The sequence below is a fragment of the Lepidochelys kempii genome, chromosome 1 (assembly GCF_965140285.1).
Source record: "Lepidochelys kempii isolate rLepKem1 chromosome 1, rLepKem1.hap1, whole genome shotgun sequence".
Taxonomy (NCBI): domain Eukaryota; kingdom Metazoa; phylum Chordata; order Testudines; family Cheloniidae; genus Lepidochelys; species Lepidochelys kempii.
In genome coordinates, this window is record NC_136380.1 from 350,016,689 (window position 1) to 350,038,205 (window position 21,517).

The 21,517-nt window shown below is 57.4% G+C and overlaps 1 protein-coding gene across 1 annotated transcript; it reads right to left on the bottom strand.

Moving 5' to 3' along the window:
* Positions 1 to 1,485: 1,485 nt before the first annotated feature.
* Positions 1,486 to 19,485, bottom strand: CIMAP1B (ciliary microtubule associated protein 1B). Its single transcript, XM_073332182.2, has 7 exons — positions 19,397 to 19,485; positions 14,713 to 14,847; positions 14,016 to 14,219; positions 9,462 to 9,563; positions 7,120 to 7,241; positions 6,812 to 6,952; positions 1,486 to 4,709 (listed from the first exon to the last, which is right to left on the bottom strand). Exons 2-7 carry the CDS (start codon positions 14,819 to 14,821, stop codon positions 4,629 to 4,631), a joined length of 759 nt encoding a protein of 252 aa, XP_073188283.1. The 5' UTR covers positions 14,822 to 14,847; positions 19,397 to 19,485; the 3' UTR covers positions 1,486 to 4,628.
* Positions 19,486 to 21,517: the final 2,032 nt, after the last annotated feature.

Consider the following 21,517-nt stretch of genomic DNA (forward strand, 5'->3'; position numbering starts at 1 on the left):
ATTAAATCCCACCCTAAAGCAGGAAACACCGGCCCTTTCAAAGTACCACAAAGCGGTATTTTCCTCACCAGGTTTAACTGCCAAGATTGCACACTCCATGCAAACCTCAGGGCCCCGCCCTGTTCCTAGCAGAGCATCTCCGGCTGAAGGGGAAATGCAGAAACAAGTTCAGGAGGAGGTGGGAAGCGTGCTTGAAACAGGGGTAATCACTGAGTCAAAAAGCCCCTGGGAGTTGCCTATAGCAATGGTACCTAAACAGGACAAAGCCCTGAGAGTGTGACAGACCCAGGGCACAGTCCAAACTAGGGAGTAGCTGTGTCACCCTGGCTCTAACCTGGGGGGGCCCGGCACACTGCTCTGCTTCTGTAGCTTCCAGTCCTGGACTGCTCCCCAACAGGCTCCAGCCCATCAGTCGCTTCCAGCTTGGGGTGTATGTGATCTGCAGCCAGGCACAACTCAGCTCTTACCAGCCTTGTTTCTACTGCAGGATGACGCCCACACAGACCCAGTCCTGGATTTCCCCCCAGAAATGGATTTCCTGTACTGCTCAGCCCTCTCCTGGACAATACAAGCTTAACCTGCAGCAAGGGAGATTTAGGTGAGATATTAGGACAAACTTGCTAGCTATAAGGATAGTTGAGTATTGGAACAAGCTTCCAAGGGTCTTGAAAGCTTCCAAGGGTCTGGTAGGGGTCCTACCAGACCCCTCTCCTTTGGTACAATTACACAGGAGAAAAGGTAGCAACTCCAGAGTGATGCCCTGGAGCACAGCGCTGCAGGAATATGATATGGAAATTTTCCATATTAAAGGCAAAGAGAATGTGGTGGCAGATGCAGTGTCCGGGCAGGAGGGTTCCAAGCTGACGCATACGGATTAGCCAGTGGAAGAGTCCACAGAGTCAGGGTAAAGGGTGAGGTGCGACCCGGGACCCTCAGGAGGCACAGAGTTGCTGGCGTTTTACAGGGATACCCTGGGTCAGATGTGTACAGGTTAAGATTACCAAAGGGTGGCATGTGAGGTATATAAATATAAAGGGAAGGGTAACCACCTTTCTGTATACAGAACTATAAAATCCCTCCTGGCCAGAGGCAAAACCCTTTCACCTGTAAAGGGTTAAGAAGCTAGGATAATCTCGCTGGCACCTGACCAAAATGACCAATGAGGAGACAAGTTACTTTCAAAGCTGGGGTGGGGAGGACAGGGGAAGGGACAAAAGGTCTGTCTGTGTGTGTGATGCTTTCGCCAGGAACAGAACAGGAATGGAGTCTTAGAACTTGTTAGTAAGTAATCTAGCTAGAACTGCATTAGATTTCCTTTTGTTTAAATGGCTGGTAAATAAGCTGTGCTGAATGGAATGTATATTCCTGTTTTTGTGTCTTTTTGGTCAGGTGCCAGCGAGGTTATCTTAGCTTCTTAACACTTTACAGGTGAAAGGGTTTTGCCTCTGGCCAGGAGGGATTTTATAGTTCTGTATACAGAAAGGTGGTTATCCTTCCCTTTACATTTATGACATGAGGGCTCTGCCTAGAGCTGGTCATCATAATCGTTGCAAAGCGTACGGACAGATAATGTTTCTGGAATTATGTATCTGTACTGGAAATCATGTGCTTAAGGTCTGGGAGTTAAGGCAGGTTGCACAAAGGGATGAACTTGCTCCTATCAGGCAGGAGGGAAGAGACCTGTCTCTCTTGCTCTCCGGCTGGTCCTGTGTGTATTGGGTATTGTCCGCTTTACAAAGGAGACCTGTCCACAGACGGAGCTGAATGCTGATCAAGAGCATGTGAAATCAACAGCAAAGAGGCACACAGGAAAAAACAACAACCAGCAGGACAGCACCCTGTTTGTGAGTAAAGACCTTGGAGTGTTGGAGCATCCCTGGGGGGGCAGAGGTTCCTCCCCCGCCCCATCCCCTTCACCAAGGAGACAAGCTGACAGCATGGCTTCCCTCATGAAAACGGAGCACAGCTAGGCCTGGCTGCAAAACACTGCAAGGACTCTGGGTGTGCGTTAGTTACATACGTCCAGGTTTTACAATGCGGGTTCTGCTTTTATTTGATATGTAACCATTGGTTTCCAGTATTCCTATTTGCTACCATTTGACTCTCTTTGTTAAATAAACTCTGCTTCTTTTCACTCTAAACATGCCTAAGGGCTGTGTGTGAAGCGGTGTCGTGATGTGAGGTGGAGCTGGTAAGGTGGGCTGGGCTGTTCCTTCGGGAGCAGTGAAACATGCGAGTGTCCAGTGGAGCAGGGCTGGATGCTCCAGGGAGCCCCTCGGAGGGCTCGGGGGTTGAGGTGGGCCTGTTGCTAACATGCAGAGGGACAGCGGAGCCTGCCTAGGCTGAGAAGGTGGGATTTGTGTTGCCCACGGCAGAGGAGGTAGGGAGCTGACGCATGGCCAGGTACAGTCATGGCTTCCCGACATTAGTGTATGTTGTGCTCAGGTTTGGTGTCCGCACTTCAAAAAAGATGTTGAAAAATTGGAGAAGGTTCAGGAAAGAGCCAGGAAAATGATCTGAGCTCTGGACAACCTGGCTTACAGTGAGAGACTAAGAAAACTCATCCGCTTTAGTTTATCCAAGGGTAGGTTAAGAGGGGACTTGACCATGGTCTGCAATTACCCACTGGGGGAAGAGATTTCTGACTGTTGACAGTTCTTTAAGCTGGCAGGCAAAGGAGGAACCTGTAGGCAGACAAATTCAGACTAGAAATAAGATGTCCTGTTTTCACAGTGAGGGTAATTAACCGTTGGGAAATCTGACCTAGGGACGCAGTGGGTCAAACCTGGATGCCTTTCTAAAGGATATGCACTAGCTCAATCGGAAGTTCTGAGCACGATGCAGAAACAATTGCATGTGTTATATAGGAGATCAGGCTGGGTCATCATAATGGTCCCTTCTGGTCTTACTGTCTATGAATCTATGGGAGTGGTGAATTGCCTCCCAGGGAAGGAGTGGGAGTCCGCTGTCACGGAATATTTATAACTTCCCCAGACCGAATAACACTCCAGACAGAGCTGTCTGCTCTCTAACATCTAGGCCAAGATAACCCCCCTGCTCAGTGAGCCAAAGCAGGTTCTCCCTCCCCAGAACCCCCTAGGGTGGTTTGTGCCTCGCCTGGAGCTTGTTTTTGTGTTCAGTTTCCCTACAGAGATGGGGATGTGGTTATTGTAACCACATCTGGGTATAAATATATCCTGTCTGCAAGGAACCGGCTAGAGTGTGTGTGACACAGAGAACGATAGGGAGAGCCCTGCCCTCTAGTGGATCAGAACTGCACAACGGTGTATTGTGAGCCCGGACAGAGGGACAGCTAGGGGGTGATTCTCCTGTCGCGCAAGTGGGTGGGTCCTGTGTATCTGGAGCAGGAGGATCCAATTTCTATCCTGAGTGCCCGCAGCATGAGCACAGACCATGCAGCATATTGCAGTGGGACCCTTCCCCTGACACAAGGAAGACAGAAAAGGGTCAGCAAATGGAAAGAATTGGACAGGGGCTCGTGAACGGGGCTCGGCCGGAGCAGCTCGGGGAACGCTCAGCTCTGGGCCTCTCATCCCAGTGCAGGCCGGGACCCTCTCTGCACAGCTCCGGGGAGAGCTCAGCTTGTGCTCAGCTCCAGGGATCTGGCGCCAGAAAGATGTCAACACAATGGAGGGAACTCAAATAAGAGCAGCTACACTACTGAGTCGTGGGGTGAGGGGGAGGCTGAAAGCACTAACCCTGCCGAGGCTGGCTTAGGGACAGCCAAGAGGCAGCAGGAGAACAGGGAGAGGAATCAGCATGATAAAGGGGTGTGATAAGGAGGAGTGGGCTCAAACTGAGCAAAGGGAATGTAGCCTGAGGGTCTGGGAAGACGCCCTGGCAGAGAGATGGGTGAGGAGAGCGAACTGGCCAGCCAGGGGATGGGTGGGAAGCCCATTGTAGGCTGGACAAAGCCCTGGACAATAGCTCGTAGCTGATGGTGGCAGTGACCTGTGCTCAGAGAGGGTCAATCCCAGGGGCTGATGGGGAAACATTAGGGCACGGAGCAGTCCAAATGAGACCCTTCCCCTTCCTCACCGGTGGGCAAAAAGCGCTGGGCAAGGATCCAGCAATTGTTCGCCACGGGAGAGGGGCATTGGTGGGCTGAGCTGCGTTGCGTGGGAGCCAGTTGCTGCACTAGGTCCCCTAATCTCCCCACTTGGGACTAGCTCTGTCCTCGGCACCGCAGGGAGGAGAGCTCAGGCGCGTGGGCTGCCCCCGGTGTCCGCTACTGTGAATGGATCTCCCCCAGGAGTGAAAGTCAGAACATGAGGGGGGGCCCTTGAGCTACTGGGGCTAGTGCAAATGACCCTGGCCTGTCGGGGGCACTGCAGCCAGCCTGACCTCGCCTCACCCTCTTTCCACACGCCCCCTGGAGCTCAGCACTCACATGATGGCCTGCTCCAGTTCCACTGTCCGACTGAAGGAGCCAGGCCCAAGCTCCCCGGGTCCCCCTGGGCCTGAGGAGCTGGGGGCTGACTCGCCAAAGACGGCTGCACAGAGTGTTAAGTCAGTAAAGATTTTCAAATGCATAATTCTTGTCCAGCCCGTCCCTCTCACTAACGCCCGCGATCAGCCGCTCCCTCGGCTCCTCCGGCCGCGCTCGCTTAATCCACCACGTCCACGATGAGGGGCGCCAGGTAGTCGGAGTGGCGGATCCCAAAGGTCTGGCCACGCTGCTGGACGTACTGCAGGGGGAGGGGGCAGAACACCGCAGGGTCAGTGCGTGAGACCTCAGCTCCTCCCCCCAGCACCCGCTGGTACCCTGCGGAGAGCCTGGCTTCCACGTTAGAAACACACACACGCCCCCTCCCCTCCCCCGTCAGATCTCAGGGCATCCCCCCCCCGCCCACGACTACAATCCTGCTTGAGACCTTAGCTCCCCCACTGCGTGCGCACCCCCCCCCTCCATCACCCACCCACACACACGGCATCACCCCCCCTCGCACGCACACGGCATCACCCCCCCCTCGCACGCACACGGCATCACCCCCCCTCGCACGCACACGGCATCACCCCCCCCTCGCACGCACACGGCATCACCCCCCCTCGCACGCACACGGCATCACCCCCCCTCGCACGCACACGGCATCACCCCCCCACTTGCACACCCACGGCATCACCCCCCCTCGTACGCACACGGCATCACCCCCCCCTCGCACGCACACGGCATCACCCCCCCTCGCACGCACACGGCATCACCCCCCCCTCGCACGCACACGGCATCACCCCCCCACTTGCACACCCACGGCATCACCCCCCCTCGTACGCACACGGCATCACCCCCCCCTCGCACGCACACGGCATCACCCCCCCTCGCACGCACACGGCATCACCCCCCCCTCGCACGCACACGGCATCACCCCCCCTCGCACGCACACGGCATCACCCCCCCCTCGCACGCACACGGCATCACCCCCCCTCGCACGCACACGGCATCACCCCCCCCTCGCACGCACACGGCATCACCCCCCCACTCGCACACCCACGGCATCACCCCCCCTCGCACGCACACGGCATCACCCCCCCCTCGCACGCACACGGCATCACCCCCCCCTCGCACGCACACGGCATCACCCCCCCTCGCACGCACACGGCATCACCCCCCCCTCGCACGCACACGGCATCACCCCCCCTCGCACGCACACGGCATCACCCCCCCACTTGCACGCACACGGCATCACCCCCCCCTCGCACGCACACGGCATCACCCCCCCCTCGCACGCACACGGCATCACCCCCCCACTTGCACACCCACGGCATCACCCCCCCCTCGCACGCACACGGCATCACCCCCCCTCGCACGCACACGGCATCACCCCCCCTCGCACGCACACGGCATCACCCCCCCTCGCACGCACACGGCATCACCCCCCACTTGCACACCCACGGCATCACCCCCCCTCGTACGCACACGGCATCACCCCCCCCTCGCACGCACACGGCATCACCCCCCCTCGCACGCACACGGCATCACCCCCCCCTCGCACGCACACGGCATCACCCCCCCTCGCACGCACACGGCATCACCCCCCCCTCGCACGCACACGGCATCACCCCCCCACTTGCACGCACACGGCATCACCCCCCCACTTGCACACCCACGGCATCACCCCCCCTCGTACGCACACGGCATCACCCCCCCCTCGCACGCACACGGCATCACCCCCCCTCGCACGCACACGGCATCACCCCCCCACTTGCACACCCACGGCATCACCCCCCTCGCACGCACACGGCATCACCCCCCCACTTGCACACCCACGGCATCACCCCCCCTCGCACGCACACGGCATCACCCCCCCTCGCACGCACACGGCATCACCCCCCCACTTGCACACCCACGGCATCACCCCCCTCGCACGCACACGGCATCACCCCCCCACTTGCACACCCACGGCATCACCCCCCCTCGCACGCACACGGCATCACCCCCCCACTCGCACGCACACGGCATCACCCCCCCACTTGCACACCCACGGCATCACCCCCCTCGCACGCACACGGCATCACCCCCCACTCGCACGCACACGGCATCACCCCCCCACTCGCACACCCACGGCATCACCCCCCCTCGCACGCACACGGCATCACCCCCCCCTCGCACGCACACGGCATCACCCCCCCACCCGCACACCCACGGCATCACCCCCCACTCTCACAGTGCATCACCCACACACACACTGCATCACCCCCCCACTTGCACACACACTGCACCCCCCCACGTCCCATCCACAACAGCTCTTGTGAGCCCATGTGTGTGTGTGTGTGTCCCAAGCCCCCGCCTCACCTTCTCCGGGCTGTGTGCCCCGGGCCCTGGTTTCTGCGTGTTGTCCCCAGGAAGCATGTTGCGGGCGAGAATGCTGTACTGAGGGGCCCGGGTCTTGTACACGCTGGGCTCCACCACCCGGTAGTTACAGGGCCCTGGCGTCTGCACACAAGGAGAGGGGAGCTCAGTCGCCAACAGGCCCCCCCAGGGGCGCCCCCAGCCCCCCAAAGCAGGCCGAGCCGCAACCCAGCCGGCAGCCTGAACCCCCATTCCCCACGGCCAGGCGCGTCCCCCATCTCCCCCTCCCCAGCGCCGCTGCTGCCTCTCACCTTGCTCAGGTCCTCACAGAAGGTGCCGATCAAGCTGCGCCCCAGGAGGGAATAGTTGGGGGCAGAGCTCTTGCTGACGACCTTGGGCCCGATCATTGGGGGGAGCCCGTAGGCGGCAGGCCCTGGGATGGAGGGAAGAGCGGGTCAGCAGGGGTCAGATCTGCCATTCAAACACCACTGTGGACAAATCAGAAATCTGACAGGGCAGCTCTGGGGGAGGGGGCGGGGGGCAGGAGTGAGGTGAGGCTGGGGAGGGGCAGGGCTCAGGGGGGCGAGGGCAGAAGGGAATGGGGAGGGGTGGGGAGGGCAGGAGTGAGGCGAGGCTGGGGAAGGGCAGGGCTCAGGGGGGCGAGGGCAGAAGGGAATGGGGAGGGGTGGAGAGGGCAGGAGTGAGGTGAGGCTGGGGAAGGGCAGGGCTCAGGGGGGCGAGGGCAGAAGGGAATGGGGAGGGGTGGGGAGGGCAGGAGTGAGGTGAGGCTGGGGAAGGGCAGGGCTCAGGGGGGCGAGGGCAGGAGTGAGTTGAGGCTGGGGAAGGGCAGGGCTCAGGGGGGCGAGGGCAGAAGGGAATGGGGAGGGGTGGAGAGGGCAGGAGTGAGGTGAGGCTGGGGAAGGGCAGGGCTCAGGGGGGCGAGGGCAGAAGGGAATGGGGAGGGGTGGGGAGGGCAGGAGTGAGTTGAGGCTGGGGAAGGGCAGGGCTCAGGGGGGCGAGGGCAGGAGTGAGTTGAGGCTGGGGAAGGGCAGGGCTCAGGGGGGCGAGGGCAGAAGGGAACGGGGGGGTGGAGAGGGCAGGAGTGAGGTGAGGCTGGGGAAGGGCAGGGCTCGGGGGGGCGAGGGCAGAAGGGAATGGGGAGGGGTGGGGAGGGCAGGAGTGAGTTGAGGCTGGGGAAGGGCAGGGCTCAGGGGGGCGAGGGCAGGAGTGAGTTGAGGCTGGGGAAGGGCAGGGCTCAGGGGGGCGAGGGCAGAAGGGAACGGGGGGGTGGAGAGGGCAGGAGTGAGGTGAGGCTGGGGAAGGGCAGGGCTCGGGGGGGCGAGGGCAGAAGGGAATGGGGAGGGGTGGGGAGGGCAGGAATGAGGTGAGGCTGGGGAGGGCTCAGGGGAGGGCAGTGGCAGCTGTGAGGCTGTGGCATCCCTCCCCTCCCACCCTGGGTGAGGCCAGCCTTGCTCTCTCCCATTGGCTGCCCTGCCATGACGGAGGGGCGCGCGGGCCAAATCTCAGCCAGTGGCTGCGACTCGGTGCAAGGGGTGGCCGCACCATTGGGCTCGTTTCCCCCGGTTGCCGGGGCCCCCCCGAGATGGGGACCCTGGACTCGATCAGCTGCGGGCACCAAAACCTGTGGGTCTAAGGAGCCAGCAAGACTGCCTGCTGCTCCTGGAGGGGCAGGAACAGTCTCTCCCCACGAATTGGCATGACCCCCCGCTCCGAGAGCCCCATCTACCTGGGCCTTAGTCATCTGAAAAGCCCCCTCACAAGCCTCCTGGGCCAGCCCGTCTCTGCTCTCCTAGCCGGCCGAGCTTTGCGCTGGCATCGAGGGCGGGCACCCAGAGCAACGGTGTCCCCAGGGGAGAGCTGGGCCCTGTGCATGGCTCTGGGAACAGGGTGACTCCCCCCTTTCCAGTTACGTCAGCGGGGAAACTCCCAACTGACCCCTGCCATCTCTCGGGTCCTAAATCCCCGCCTGGCGCTCCATTGCCAAGGGCTTGGATTCTGGCACAGTCAGCCGAGCGTACGGGGCCCAGGCATGACGTTCCAGGTTGGGGAAGCTGCAATTAGCTGGTTGTTTTATGATTGCACTGCCCCACTCCCCCGTGAGCAACTGGGGGAGTGCAGGGCCGTGGGGAATGATCATTATCCCCCAGCTTGTGCCGGTCACACCCTCTGAACCAGGCCCCTCTCCCAGAAGTGTGCTGGGGAGAAGCTGAGCAGTCGGGGGGCGAGGGATGATCACAAACAGATCCGGGACCAATCCTGCAACAGGCTTGGCAGAATTGTCTCCTCCAGCGGCTCTGGCCTCTCTGCAGCATTCAGCAGTTGCAAGAATCCAGGGTCCACTTGCACCCCGAACCGGTGGGTTGATCCCCTCTCTGACAGTCTCTTGCCACCCTGCCCCGTAGCACCCGCTTTGGATAAGAGGCTGGGAAAGCCGTGAACTGGCTCTAGGGTCCCTGGGCATGGAGACAGGCATGTGCTGGAGTCAGGGCTTCCGGGAAGGGGAAGGGGAGAATCCAGACAAAGGTCTGAGCCAACGGGCACTGATTTGCACCTTGGAACCTCGAGGCCAGCCATGCAGTGGGGCAGGGGGAGCAGGAGCTGGGTCGGAGCTTAGCCCCGTGGGCTCTCCTACCTGGAGTCTGGTCATTCGCAAACTCCTTCGTGCGCGAAGCAAGCGAGTAGATGGGCGCGGAGCGATAGGCCCATTTCCCTGCCTTCTCTGGAGAATATCGACCTGAAACAAAGAGGGAGGATAATATCGGATCATAGATGGGAGGGGCTCACCCCATACCCCACTGATTGGCAGGCTCACAGATAGCCCGCGCTCCTGTCCTACGCCCTACAGCACCCCCTGCTGGAAGAAGCTGGGGCTAGAGTCGCTGGGAGCTCCCCCCACAGCCAGCACCCTGCCCCGCTCCCCACAATGTCCCCTGCTGGGAGAGGGCGGGACTAGAGTAACTAAGAACTCCCCCCATATCTAGTGCTCCTGCCCTGCACTCTACACACAAGTCTGCAAATATCAGAAGGGTGTGAAGCCTGCGACAGAGCGGGATTAGCAAGCAGGCTACACAAGGAGGAGGGGAATTAGGAGGAATGGCATAGAATTAACAAGAAGGGAATTTAGGCTGACTCTCAGGATCAGTCCTTGGCAGCGATATCTATGGGGCTGGGGAATCATCTCTCCAGGGTAACATAAGAACATAATGGTCATCAGATCAATCCAATGGTCCATCTAGCCCAGTGTCCTGTCTTCTGACAGTGGCTGGAGCCAGGCTCTTCAGAGGGAATGAACTGAACCGGGCAATTTTTCGAGTGATCCATCCCCTGTTGTCTAGTCCCAGCTTCTCGCAGTCAGAGGCTTAGGGACACCCAGAACGTGGAGTTACATCCCTGACCATCTTGGCTAAAAGTCATTGATGGACCAGTCCTCCGGGAACTTATCTAATTCTTTTTTGAACCAAGTTATAGTCTTGGCCTTCACAACATCCCCTGGCAACAAGTTCCACAGGTTGACTGTATGTTGTGTGAAGAAATACTTCCCTTTGTTTGTTTTAAACCTGCTGCCTATTAACTTCATTGGGTGACCCCTGGTTTGTGTGTTATGTGATGGGGTAAATAACACAACACTTCCTTGTTCACTTTCCCCTCACCACTCATGATTTTATAGACCTCTGTCATATCCCCCCTTAGTCGTCTCTTTTCCAAGCTGAAGAGTCCCAGCCTTCTTGATCTCTCCTTTCATGGAAGCTGTTCCAGACCCCTAATCATTTTTATTGCCCTTTTCTGTACTTTCCCCAATTCTAATATATCTTTTTTAGGGCTGTCGATTAATCGCAGTTAACTCACGCAATTAACTCAAAAAATTAACTGCAATTAAAAAATTAATCATGATTAATCACACTGTCAAACACTAGAATACCAATGAAATTTATTAAATATTTTTGGATGTTTTTCTACATTTTCAAATATATTGATTTCTATTACAACACAGAATACAAAGTGTACAATGCTCACTTTATATTAGTTTTTATTAGAAATATCTGCACTGTAAAAATGATCAACAAAAGAAAGTAATTTTCAATTCACCTCCTACAAATACTGTAAGACAATATTGTGAAAGTGTAACTTACAAATTTAGATTTTGTTTCTTTGTTACATAACTGCACTCAAAAACAAAACAATGTAAAACTTTAGAGCCTACAAATCCACTCAGTCCTACTTCTTGTTCAGCCAATCGCTAAGACAAACAAGTTTGTTTACATTTACAGGAGATAATGCTGTCCGCTTCTTATTTACAATGTCACCTGAAAGTGAGAACATACATTCGCATGGCACTTTTGCAAGGTATTTACATGCCAGATATGCTAAACATTCATATGCCCCTTCATGTGTCAGCCACCATTCCAAAGGATATGCTTCCATGCAGATGATGTTGGTTAAAAAAACAATGCATTAATTAAATTTGTGACAGAACTCTTTGGGGGAGAATTGTATGTCCTCTGCTCTATTTTACCCGCATTCTGCCATATATTTCATGTTATAGCAATCTCGGATGATGACCCAGCACATGCTGTTTGATTAACGAACACTGTCCCTGCAGATCTGACAAAACACAAAGAAGGTACCACTATGAGATTTCTAAAAATAGTGACAGCACTTGACTTAAGGTTTAAGAATCTGAAGTGCCTTCCAAAATCGGAGAGGGACGAGGTGTGGAGCATTCTTTCAGAAGTCTTAAAAGAGCAACATTTCGATGTAGAAACTACAGAACCTGAACCACCAAAAAAGAAAATCAACTTTCTGCTGGTGGCATCCTACTCTGATGATGAAAATGAACATGCATCGGTCCTCTCTGCTTTAGATAGTTATCGAGCAGAACCCAAGTCATCAGCATGGACACATGTCCCCTGGAAAGGTGGTTGAAGCATGAAGGGACGTATGAATCTTTAGTGCACCTGGCACGTAAATATCTTGCGACGCCGGCTACAACAGTGCCATGAGAACACCTGTTCTCACTTTCAGGTGACATTGTAAACAAGAAGCAGGCAGCATTATCTCCTGCAAATGTAAACAAACTTGTTTGTCTAAGCCCTGGTCTACACTAGGACTTTAGGTCGAATTTAGCAGCGTTAAATCGATGTAAACCTGCACCCGTCCACACGATGAAGCCCTTTTTTCAACTTAAAGGGCTCTTAAAATCGATTTCTTTATTCCACCCCTGACAAGTGGATTAGCGCTTAAATAGGCCTTGCCGGGTCGAATTTGGGGTACTGTGGACACAATTCGACGGTATTGGCCTCCGGGAGCTATCCCAGAGTGCTCCATTGTGACCGCTCTGGACAGCACTCTCAAGTCAGATGCACTGGCCAGGTAGACAGGAAAAGAACCGCGAACTTTTGAATCTCATTTCCGGGGACTGCGGGAACTGTGGGATAGCTACCCACAGTGCAACACTCTGGAAGTCGACGCTTGCCTCGGTACTGTGGAAGCACTCCGCCGAGTTAATGCATTTAATGAACTTAGAGCATTTTCTGTGGGGACACGCACACTCGAATATATAAAAACGATTTCTAAAAAACCGACTTCTATAAATTCGACCTAATTTCGTAGTGTAGACATACCCTTAGTGATTGGCTGAAGTAGGACTAATTGGACTTGTAGGCTCTAAAGTTTTACATGGTTTTATTTTTGAATGCAGTTATTTTTTGTATATAATTCTACATTTGTAAGATCAACTTTCATGATAAAGAGATTGCACGACAGTAGTGGTATGAGGTAAACTGAAAAATACTATTTCTTTTGTTTTTTACAGTGCAAATATTTGTAATAAAAATAAATCTAAAGTGAGCACTGTACACTTTGTATTCTGTGTTGTAATTGAAATCAGTGTATTTGAAAATGTAGAAAACATCCAAAACTATTTAAATAAATGGTATTCTATTACTGTTTAACAGTGCGATTAATCACTCATTAATCGCGATTAATTTTTTTTAATCACACGATTAATCATGATTAATTTTTTAATCATGCAATTAACTGCAATTAATTTTTTTTAATGGCTTGACAGCCCTAATCTTTTTTTTTAAGATGATGTGACCAGAACTGTACACAGTATTCAAGGCGCGAGCGTACCATGGATTTATATAGTGGCACTATGATATTTTCTGTCTTTTCTGTCCCTTTCCTAACCGTTCCTTACATTATTAGCTTTTCTGACTGCTGCTGCATATTGAACCGATGTTTTCAGAGAACTCTCCACAATGACTCCAAGACCTCTCTCTTGAATGGTAACAGCTAATTTAGACCCCCTCATTTTGCAAGTATAGTTGGGATTATGTTTTCCCCATGTGCATTACTTTGCATTTATCAACATGGAAATTTCACCTGCCATTGTGTTGCACAATTTTGAGAGATTTTTTGTAGCTCTGTGCTGTCAGCTTTGGACTTAACTATCTTGAGTAATTTTGTATCATCTGCAAATTTTGCCACCTCACTGTTCACCCCTTTTCCAGATCATCTTTGAATATGCTGAGCAGCACAGGTCCTAGTACAGATTCTTGGGGAACCCAGCTATTTACCTCTCTCAAACATTAAAACTGACCATTTATCCCTACCCTTTGTTTCCTGTCTTTTAACCAGTTACAGATCCATGAGAGAACCTTCCCTTTTATCTGTCGCTGCTTACTTTGCTTAACAGACTTTGGTGTGTGACCTTTTCAAAGGCTTTCTGAAAGTCCAAGTACACTATAGCCACTGGATTACTCTTATCCATGCGTCTGTAGGCCCCCTCAAAGAACTCTAATAGATGGGAGAGGCATGATTTCCCTTTACTAAAGCTGTGTTGACTCTTCCCCACCAAATCGTGTTCATCTGTGTGTCTGATCATTCTGTTCTTTATCATCCTTTCAACCAATCTGGCTGCACCTGAAGTCAGGTTTACCAGCCTGTAATTGCCAGCATCGCCCATGGAGCCTTTTAAAAAATAAATAAATAAATACAAAATCGGCTTTACAGGGAGCTCTATCACTCGGGACAAACACACCTGGATTGTCCAGAGCCCTGGAGCATGGACTGGAAGGAGCAACCCTTTTCCATCACAGGCATTAAATCACACACACTACACACAAATTAAGCCGCACCCACATAGCTTGGCTGTACAGAGCGAGTGAGAAGGGGACAGACTCACCTGGCCCAGGGGTCAGGAAGGGCATCAGATCCCTGGGACGGCCATAGATGGAGTAGGCAGGGTTACCATCTTTGCCCTTCATGGTCATCTTGGCTGGCACCATGTACTTGGGCCCCGGGGAGCACTCATCCTGCAGATAGGGGTGGCGGATGCCGAAGCTGTATGCAGGGTCTCGGTAGCGGGAGGGGTCGTGAAGGGGGTAACCTGCAACAGGAAGGAGAGGTAGAGCCAGGGCGCAGAGGGCATGGGCCAGATAGTGAGAGCCCCCAAGAAAAGCCCTGAAGGGAGCGTGGGGCATGGCAGAGCTCTCTCCACACAGGCCACTGGGGCAGGCATGGACCCCAGTCCAGACCTGAGAGGGCAAGGGGAGGAGAGAGCTCCCTCAGCACAGGCCTTGTTGTGTAGGAAGAGCAGTGAGTGGGGGAGAAATAAGAGATCCCTTGGTGCAAGGGGGCATGGTGAGGGGCGCCCTTGGGGTGAACACAGGATGGATGAGCAGCCCCATTCGGCTGCGGGTGGAGAGCGCCCCCAAAGCAGAGCATTGGACATGTGCACGGAGCTGCCAGCTGGCCCGTGTGTTCCTCTCTCCATGATGCTGGCGGAGAGCCCCGGGCCACCCCTCCTCATGGACCCTGGGGGGGATGGGAGCTCCCCTTCCCGCTGGCCTGGCCGGCTCTTCGCTGACGCTTTCTCTCACCTACGTTTGTGGGGAGCCCATACTTGGGCCCGGGACTGCTGTAGAGAGCAGCGATGGGCCCTCTGGGCCGGTGGGGTCTCCATGTTCCCACCCAGACGTCGGCAGACATGCTGGATCCCCGGTGCTTTCCCACAGCTGGTGAGGAGACAGAAAGCCCCGGTTAGGGAGAGGGCTGGGCAGCAGCAACAGCCCTTTGCCCCCACAGGTGGGAATGGGGCCCCCACGCCTACTTGATGCCCATCCCCCTGCAACACACAGGCTGGCCTGTCACACTCCAGTAGGGGACAGCAGCACATCTAAAACCACAGCAGCATGTCTACTGGTTAGAGCAGGGGACTGGGAGTGAGGCAACCTGGGATCTCCTCCCAGCTTTTCCAGCCTCTCTGCATGACCTTGGGCAGATTGCTTTACCTCCGTGTGCCTCGATACAGTGGGGATGGCCACACGACAGCCCTGTCTTTGGGCGGCTGTTCGAGATGCCCGGATGAAGGGTTCCGTGCGCCAGGATCATTATTTCTCCTCAGTCAGCAGAGAGAGCTGCTCTGGGAATGGCCCCGTCACGCGTCAGCCGGGGGAAGGCAGTCCCCCAGAGAACCCAGCACGCCGCCGCAGGAGTCCTGTGACCCGGGCCCCGACCCCAGGGGCGAGGGCAGAGGTGGCGGGCGGACCTGGGCTCTCCCTAAGGTGACACAGCCATCCTTGCCCCGCACCCGCGCTCTGCCCTAGCCGGAATTCCCCTCTGGGGATGAAGCTTTCTCTGCTGGGTCTCGGGCCCGGGAGAGGACTCGGTGGGGACGTTGCCGCTGCCCCGGCGTCGCTGGGTCTGCAGAAGCAGTCGCGCGGCTGCAGGAGAGATGGCCTGGCGGACTGCAGCACGGCAAGGAAGGATCCTACTTTCCCTCTGCTTTTTTAGCCCCCCTTCGCGGCTCTCTGGAGCGCTCCTGCCGCTCCCAGCGGTGCATTAGAGGCCGCCCCCCAGGGAGGCCTGCCCTGACACACAGAGGGAGAGGCGCTGGTGCATTGAGACGCCACGCTGGGCTCCCTGCTGCACCCGCTCCGCACCTGACGCGCGCAGCCAAAGGTCACACCGGCTACCGGGGGGGAAGGTCTCCGGGGATGAATTGCACAAGGAGACAAAAAGAACAGGAGGACTTGTGGCACCTTAGAGACTAACCAATTTATTTGAGCATGAGCTTTCGTGAGCTACAGCTCACTTCATCGGATGCATGCCGTGGAAACTGCAGCAGACTTTATATATACACAGAGAATATGAAACAATACCTCCTCCCACCCCACTGTCCTGCTGGTAATAGCTTATCTAAAGTGATCATCAGGTTGGGCCATTTCCAGCACAAATCCAGGTTTTCTCACCCTCCAGCCCCCCACACAAATTCACTCTCCTGCTGGTGATAGCCCATCCAAAGTGACAACTCTTTACACACGAAAGCTCATGCTCAAATAAACACATTGTGTAAAGAGTTGTCACTTTGGATGGGCTATCACCAGCAGGAGAGTGAATTTGTGTGGGGGGGGTGGAGGGTGAGAAAACCTGGATTTGTGCTGGAAATGGCCCAACCTGATGATCACTTTAGATAAGCTATTACCAGCAGGACAGTGGGGTGGGAGGAGGTATTGTTTCATATTCTCTGTGTGTATATAAAGTCTGCTGCAGTTTCCACGGCATGCATCCGATGAAGTGAGCTGTAGCTCACGAAAGCTCATGCTCAAATAAATTGGTTAGTCTCTAAGGTGCCACAAGTCCTCCTTTTCTTTTTGCGAATACAGACTAACACGGCTGTTACTCTGAAACAAGGAGACAAGACCAGCAAGGCCAAGGAGCTCTTCCTGCCCCGAGGGCCGGGATTTCCTGAGGCAAAGAACCTCATAAGGTTTGCCCCAGGGAGATCCTGCACGCTCTCGCTTTCTCTTTTATCCAGTTACCACGGCATCAGGGACAACAAACAGAGGCTGCCCGAAAGCGGTGGGTGGAGCCAGCTGAAATTTCGCCAAGGGAAGAAACGGGGGCAGGGTCAGCCACAGCTCAAAGGGGAAAGTTCATTTCCAGGGGGACTAGAGACCAATGTCTGGGAGCTCCAGGGCTCGGACTCCGACAGAGGCACGAGGGAGTCCCATCCCCAGAGCAGGCAGAGAACCCACCGTTTTTCAGAGGAACAGCTGCTGCTGACCACACACCATGGCCTCTGCAGCTCTGCCAGATCTCAAGTGCTGGGCAAGCTGCTGCTGTTGATGCAGAGTTTCAGGAGAGGGTGGGGAGGAAAGGGCGTGGAGCAGAAGAACAGGCCTGGGCATCAGGACTCCCAGGTTCTCTCTCTGGTTGTGCCTCTGACTACCGGTCTCTGTGCCTCAGTTTCCCAATAGGTAAAATCATGATATTGATCCCATATAATGTGTTTATATCGGTAAAGCACTCTGAGATCTTTGGCTGGGAGATACTAGAGAGGGCAAAGGATCACTATGATAAATTGGTAAAGCTGGAAATACAGAGGCAGTGACCATGAAGGGACGACCCCCAGCAGGAAAGTTAGAGGGGCTAGGATCAGCACTTCAGTCAGAGAGATTTGCTCAGTACACACTGTATGGAGAGGAAGCTCAGAAAGAGCAGCTGCTCCCGCTAGTCCCAGGAGTCAGGGATGTGTGTGTGTGTGAGGGGAGCTGGGGGCCCTGGGAGATCTGGGGGGCCTGGCCAGGGAGCTGGGGGCCCTGAGGGATCTGGGTTGCAGGCAGGAATCTGGGGGATCTGAGGCTGCAGGCATGGAGCTGGGGGCCCCAGGGATGTGGAGGTCTGGGCAGGAAGATGGAGGCCCCTAGGGATGTGGGATGCAGGCAGGGAGCTGGGGGCCCCAGGGGATCAGGGGGGTTGGGCAGGGAGCTGGTTGCCCCAGGGGGATCGGGGGGGCAGGCAGGAGTCTGGGGGCTCCAGGGGGATCGGGGGGTACAGGCAGGGGTCTTGGGGCTCCAGGGGAATCCAGAGGTGCATGCAGGGAGCTGGGGCCCCCAGAGTGATCGGGGGGGTGCGGGCAGGGAGCTGGGGCCCCCAGGGCGATCGGGGGGGTGCGGGCAGGGAATTGGGGACTCCAGGGCGATCGGAGGGGTGCGGGCAGGGAGCTGGAGCCCCAGGGGGATCGGGGGGTGCGGGCAGGGAGCTGGGGCCCCCAGGGCGATTGGGGGGGTGCGGGCAGGGAGCTGGGGTCCCAGGGGGATCGGGGGGTGCGGGCAGGGAGCTGGGGCTCCAGGGCGATTGGGGGGGTGCGGGCAGGGAGCTGGGGCCCCCAGGGCGATTGGGGGGGTGCGGGCAGGAAGCTGCGGCCCCCAGGGGGATCGGGGGGAGGGTGCGGGCAGGGAGCTGCGGCCCCCAGGGGGATCGGGGGGAGGGTGCGGGCAGGGAGCTGCGGCCCCCAGGGGGATCGGGGGGAGGGTGCGGGCAGGGAGCTGGGGCCCCCAGGGGGATCGGGGGGAGGGTGCGGGCAGGGAGCTGGGGCCCCCAGGGGGATCGGGGGGAGGGTGCGGGCAGGGAGCTGCGGCCCCCAGGGGGATCGGGGGGAGGGTGCGGGCAGGGAGCTGCGGCACCCAGGGGGATCGGGGGGGAGGGTGCGGGCAGGGAGCTGGGGGCTCCAGGCGGATCGGGGGGGGTGCGGGCAGGGAGCTGCGGCCCCCAGGGGGATCTGGGGGGGGGTGCGGGCAGGGAGCTGCGGCCCCCAGGGGGATCTGGGGGGGGTGCGGGCAGGGAGCTGCGGCCCCCAGGGGGATCGGGGGAGGTGCGGGCAGGGAGCTGCGGCCCCCAGGGGGATCGGGGGGAGGGTGCGGGCAGGGAGCTGCGGCCCCCAGGGGGATCGGGGGGAGGGTGCGGGCAGGGAGCTGGGGGCTCCAGGGGGATCGGGGGGGGGTGCGGGCAGGGAACTGGGGGCTCCAGGCGGATCGGGGGGGGGGGGTGCGGGCAGGGAGCTGGGGCCCCCAGGGGGATCGGGGGGGGTGCGGGCAGGGAGCTGCGGCCCCCAGGGGTATCGGGGGGTTGCGGGCAGGGAGCTGGGGGCTCCAGGCGGATCGGGGGGGTGCGGGCAGGGAGCTGCGGCCCCCAGGGCGATCGGGGGGAGGGTGCGGGCAGGGAGCTGGGGGCTCCAGGGGGATTGGGGGGAGGGTGCGGGCAGGGAGCTGGGGGCTCCAGGGGGATCGGGGGGGGGTGCGGGCAGGGAGCTGCGGCCCCCAGGGGGATCGGGGGGGGGTGCGGGCAGGGAGCTGCGGCCCCCAGGGGGATCGGGGGGAGGGTGCGGGCAGGGAGCTGGGGGCTCCAGGGGGATCGGGGGGAGGGTGCGGGCAGGGAGCTGGGGGCTCCAGGGGGATCGGGGGGGGTGCGGGCAGGGAGCTGGGGGCTCCAGGCGGATCGGGGGGGTGCGGGCAGGGAGCTGGGGGCTCCAGGCGGATCGGGGGGGTGCGGGCAGGGAGCTGGGGGCTCCAGGCGGATCGGGGGGGTGCGGGCAGGGAGCTGGGGCCACAGGGGGATCGGGGGGGTGCAGGCAGGGGGATGGGGCCCCCAGGGCGATCGGGGGGGTGCAGGCAGGGGGATGGGGCCCCAGGCGGATCGGGGGGGTGCGGGCAGGAGTGTCCCCGGGAACCCGGGCGCGGGGGGGATGGAACCCACCCGCGTCAGCTGACACAGAACACTGACCTGGGTGCGGACCCGAGAGAAGCCTGCGGCGGGGCGCTGCGGACCCGAGGGAAGCCTGCGGAGGCGGCGGCCGCAGCACTGAGCCGGGCGGCGGCGGCGGGGCTGGGATTAACCCCCCCCCCATTGTTTACAGCGTCTCCCGGCAACCAGCCCGGTCCGCACCGCCCCCCGCCCGCTGCCTCCCGGCAACGGGGCCGGGCAGAGGACCCCCCCCCACCGCCCGCCCCCCCAAGGATGCCCCCCGGGCAGCCCCCACGCCCTCGGGCTCTCGTTCTCTGCTTCCCGCCCCGCTTAGCGCGCCCATCACCCTGGTATCGGCCACCAAGCCAGGTCCCTTCCCCCTGGGGTCCCCCCCCCCGCCCCAGTGCCCAGCTCGGCACGGATCCGGCCCCTGGGCCGGCTGGGGTGGGAGCCCCGAGGAAAGGGCTCCGGGGGCTAAGCACAAGGCATTTCTGGGTGGTCTCAGAGTGCGGCCGCCAGTTCTTGCTCCGACCGTCCAGCGTCTCTGCAGCCTCCCGGGAGACCCCCAGCGCCGGGAAGGAGGGTCAGAGACCCACCCCCTGCCCTGGATGCCAGGCTCCCCTGCACCGCCCTGGCGGGAGCTGCCCAGGGGCCGCGACCGGCGCCCAAATGCCACAGCCGCCTCCACTCACCCTCCAGCTCCCCACACGCTCCCGGGCCCTGCGTCTGTCCAGAAGCGCTGCCCAGAGCCCCCGAGAAGGCTGGGCCCTGCGGGGCGCCAACCCCTGCTGGCAGCGCCCCGGGGCGAACGCCAGGGTCCTGGGGCTCATTGCCAGTGGTACCAGCCATTCAGGAGCAACAGGTGGGTGCTGCAGGGAGGGGCCGCTGCTTTTCCCTTGCACCCCCTCACTGTCCCCCCAAGGCAGTTCCCTAGAATTCAGGACTTGAGGCACCTTAGAGACTAGAACAAGTCCTCCTTTTCTTTTTGCGAATACAGACTACCAGGGCTGCTACTCTGCACCCTAGAATTCAGTGACATTCTGTGCCTTCCAACTGAGGGCAGGAAGACATCCTGGTGGGGGTGTATTTTTCCACTTCAGAAATCATTCAAATTACGGCTGAAAAGCTTTCTGTGGGAGACAGGTCTTGCAGAACGCCCTAGGTTGGTCAGACTTGTAATTAACCCCAGTCTCATCCCACAGCAATCGGACTGTTGAAGTTCTCTTCAAATCTGTCTGTTTTCTGCTTCTTCCTTTTCTTTCCTAGCTGAAGTCTCTCACAAGACCCCGTTCTCTTGGTGGCTCATGGATGGAGCTGCAATGGCTGATGTTTCCCATTGATTTCACTGTATATTAGATATGGGCTGCTCTAGGTGGAGATGCAGACTCTGCAAAGAAAGATGCACTCCAAACACCGTTTTGTCTACCCTGGGCTGGGTAAAGTGCCTTCCTTGAATGTGAAGTCGATGGAACTGTTTCCTTTTACAGTGGCTCAGCACCTACCCTTCAACTTCAAAATATATAAAAAAGGGAAATGCAAAACTACACTGAACAAAAATCAAAGAGCCCCAATTTCGGAGACTAGACGTCAGGAACTGAGCACTGCAATGACATGTGAGAGCCTGACATGCATTTTTACAATGAATCTGATCTACACTATAGGAACATCTAAAGCCAGTAAAAAGTTATAACTACTATAATAATACACCTCTTTGGCCGTATAAAATTTCATGAGTGTTTGTGAAGTGCTTTGAAGTGCTTAGATCAGAGGAAGCTTCAGACAATCCACCCTGCAAGTTAGAATTATACCTGTTTGCCACGGAGGTAAAGGGAGGCACATTCTGGTGAAGGTCAGACAGGGAGCGACTGTCAGAGTCAGAAATAAACCCCGATAGTTGGGACGACTCATGCCAAACACTAACCTGTATCTCCGGAACCCTACTGGACACTTCCAGATATGTCACTAACCTGAGAGTAACTCCTAGACAGGTTCATTCTGAAACTTTTTTTATTTTGAAGATTTCGGGGGAAACTTTTGGGTGAAACATCTTCTCATGTAAGTGTGAACAATGACCAACCATTGAGAGTCTTGTCACGCACTTTAACACCCTTTACCTGTAGTTGCTTTCTCAGTAGTGGGGATTTACACTTGAGCAGAATT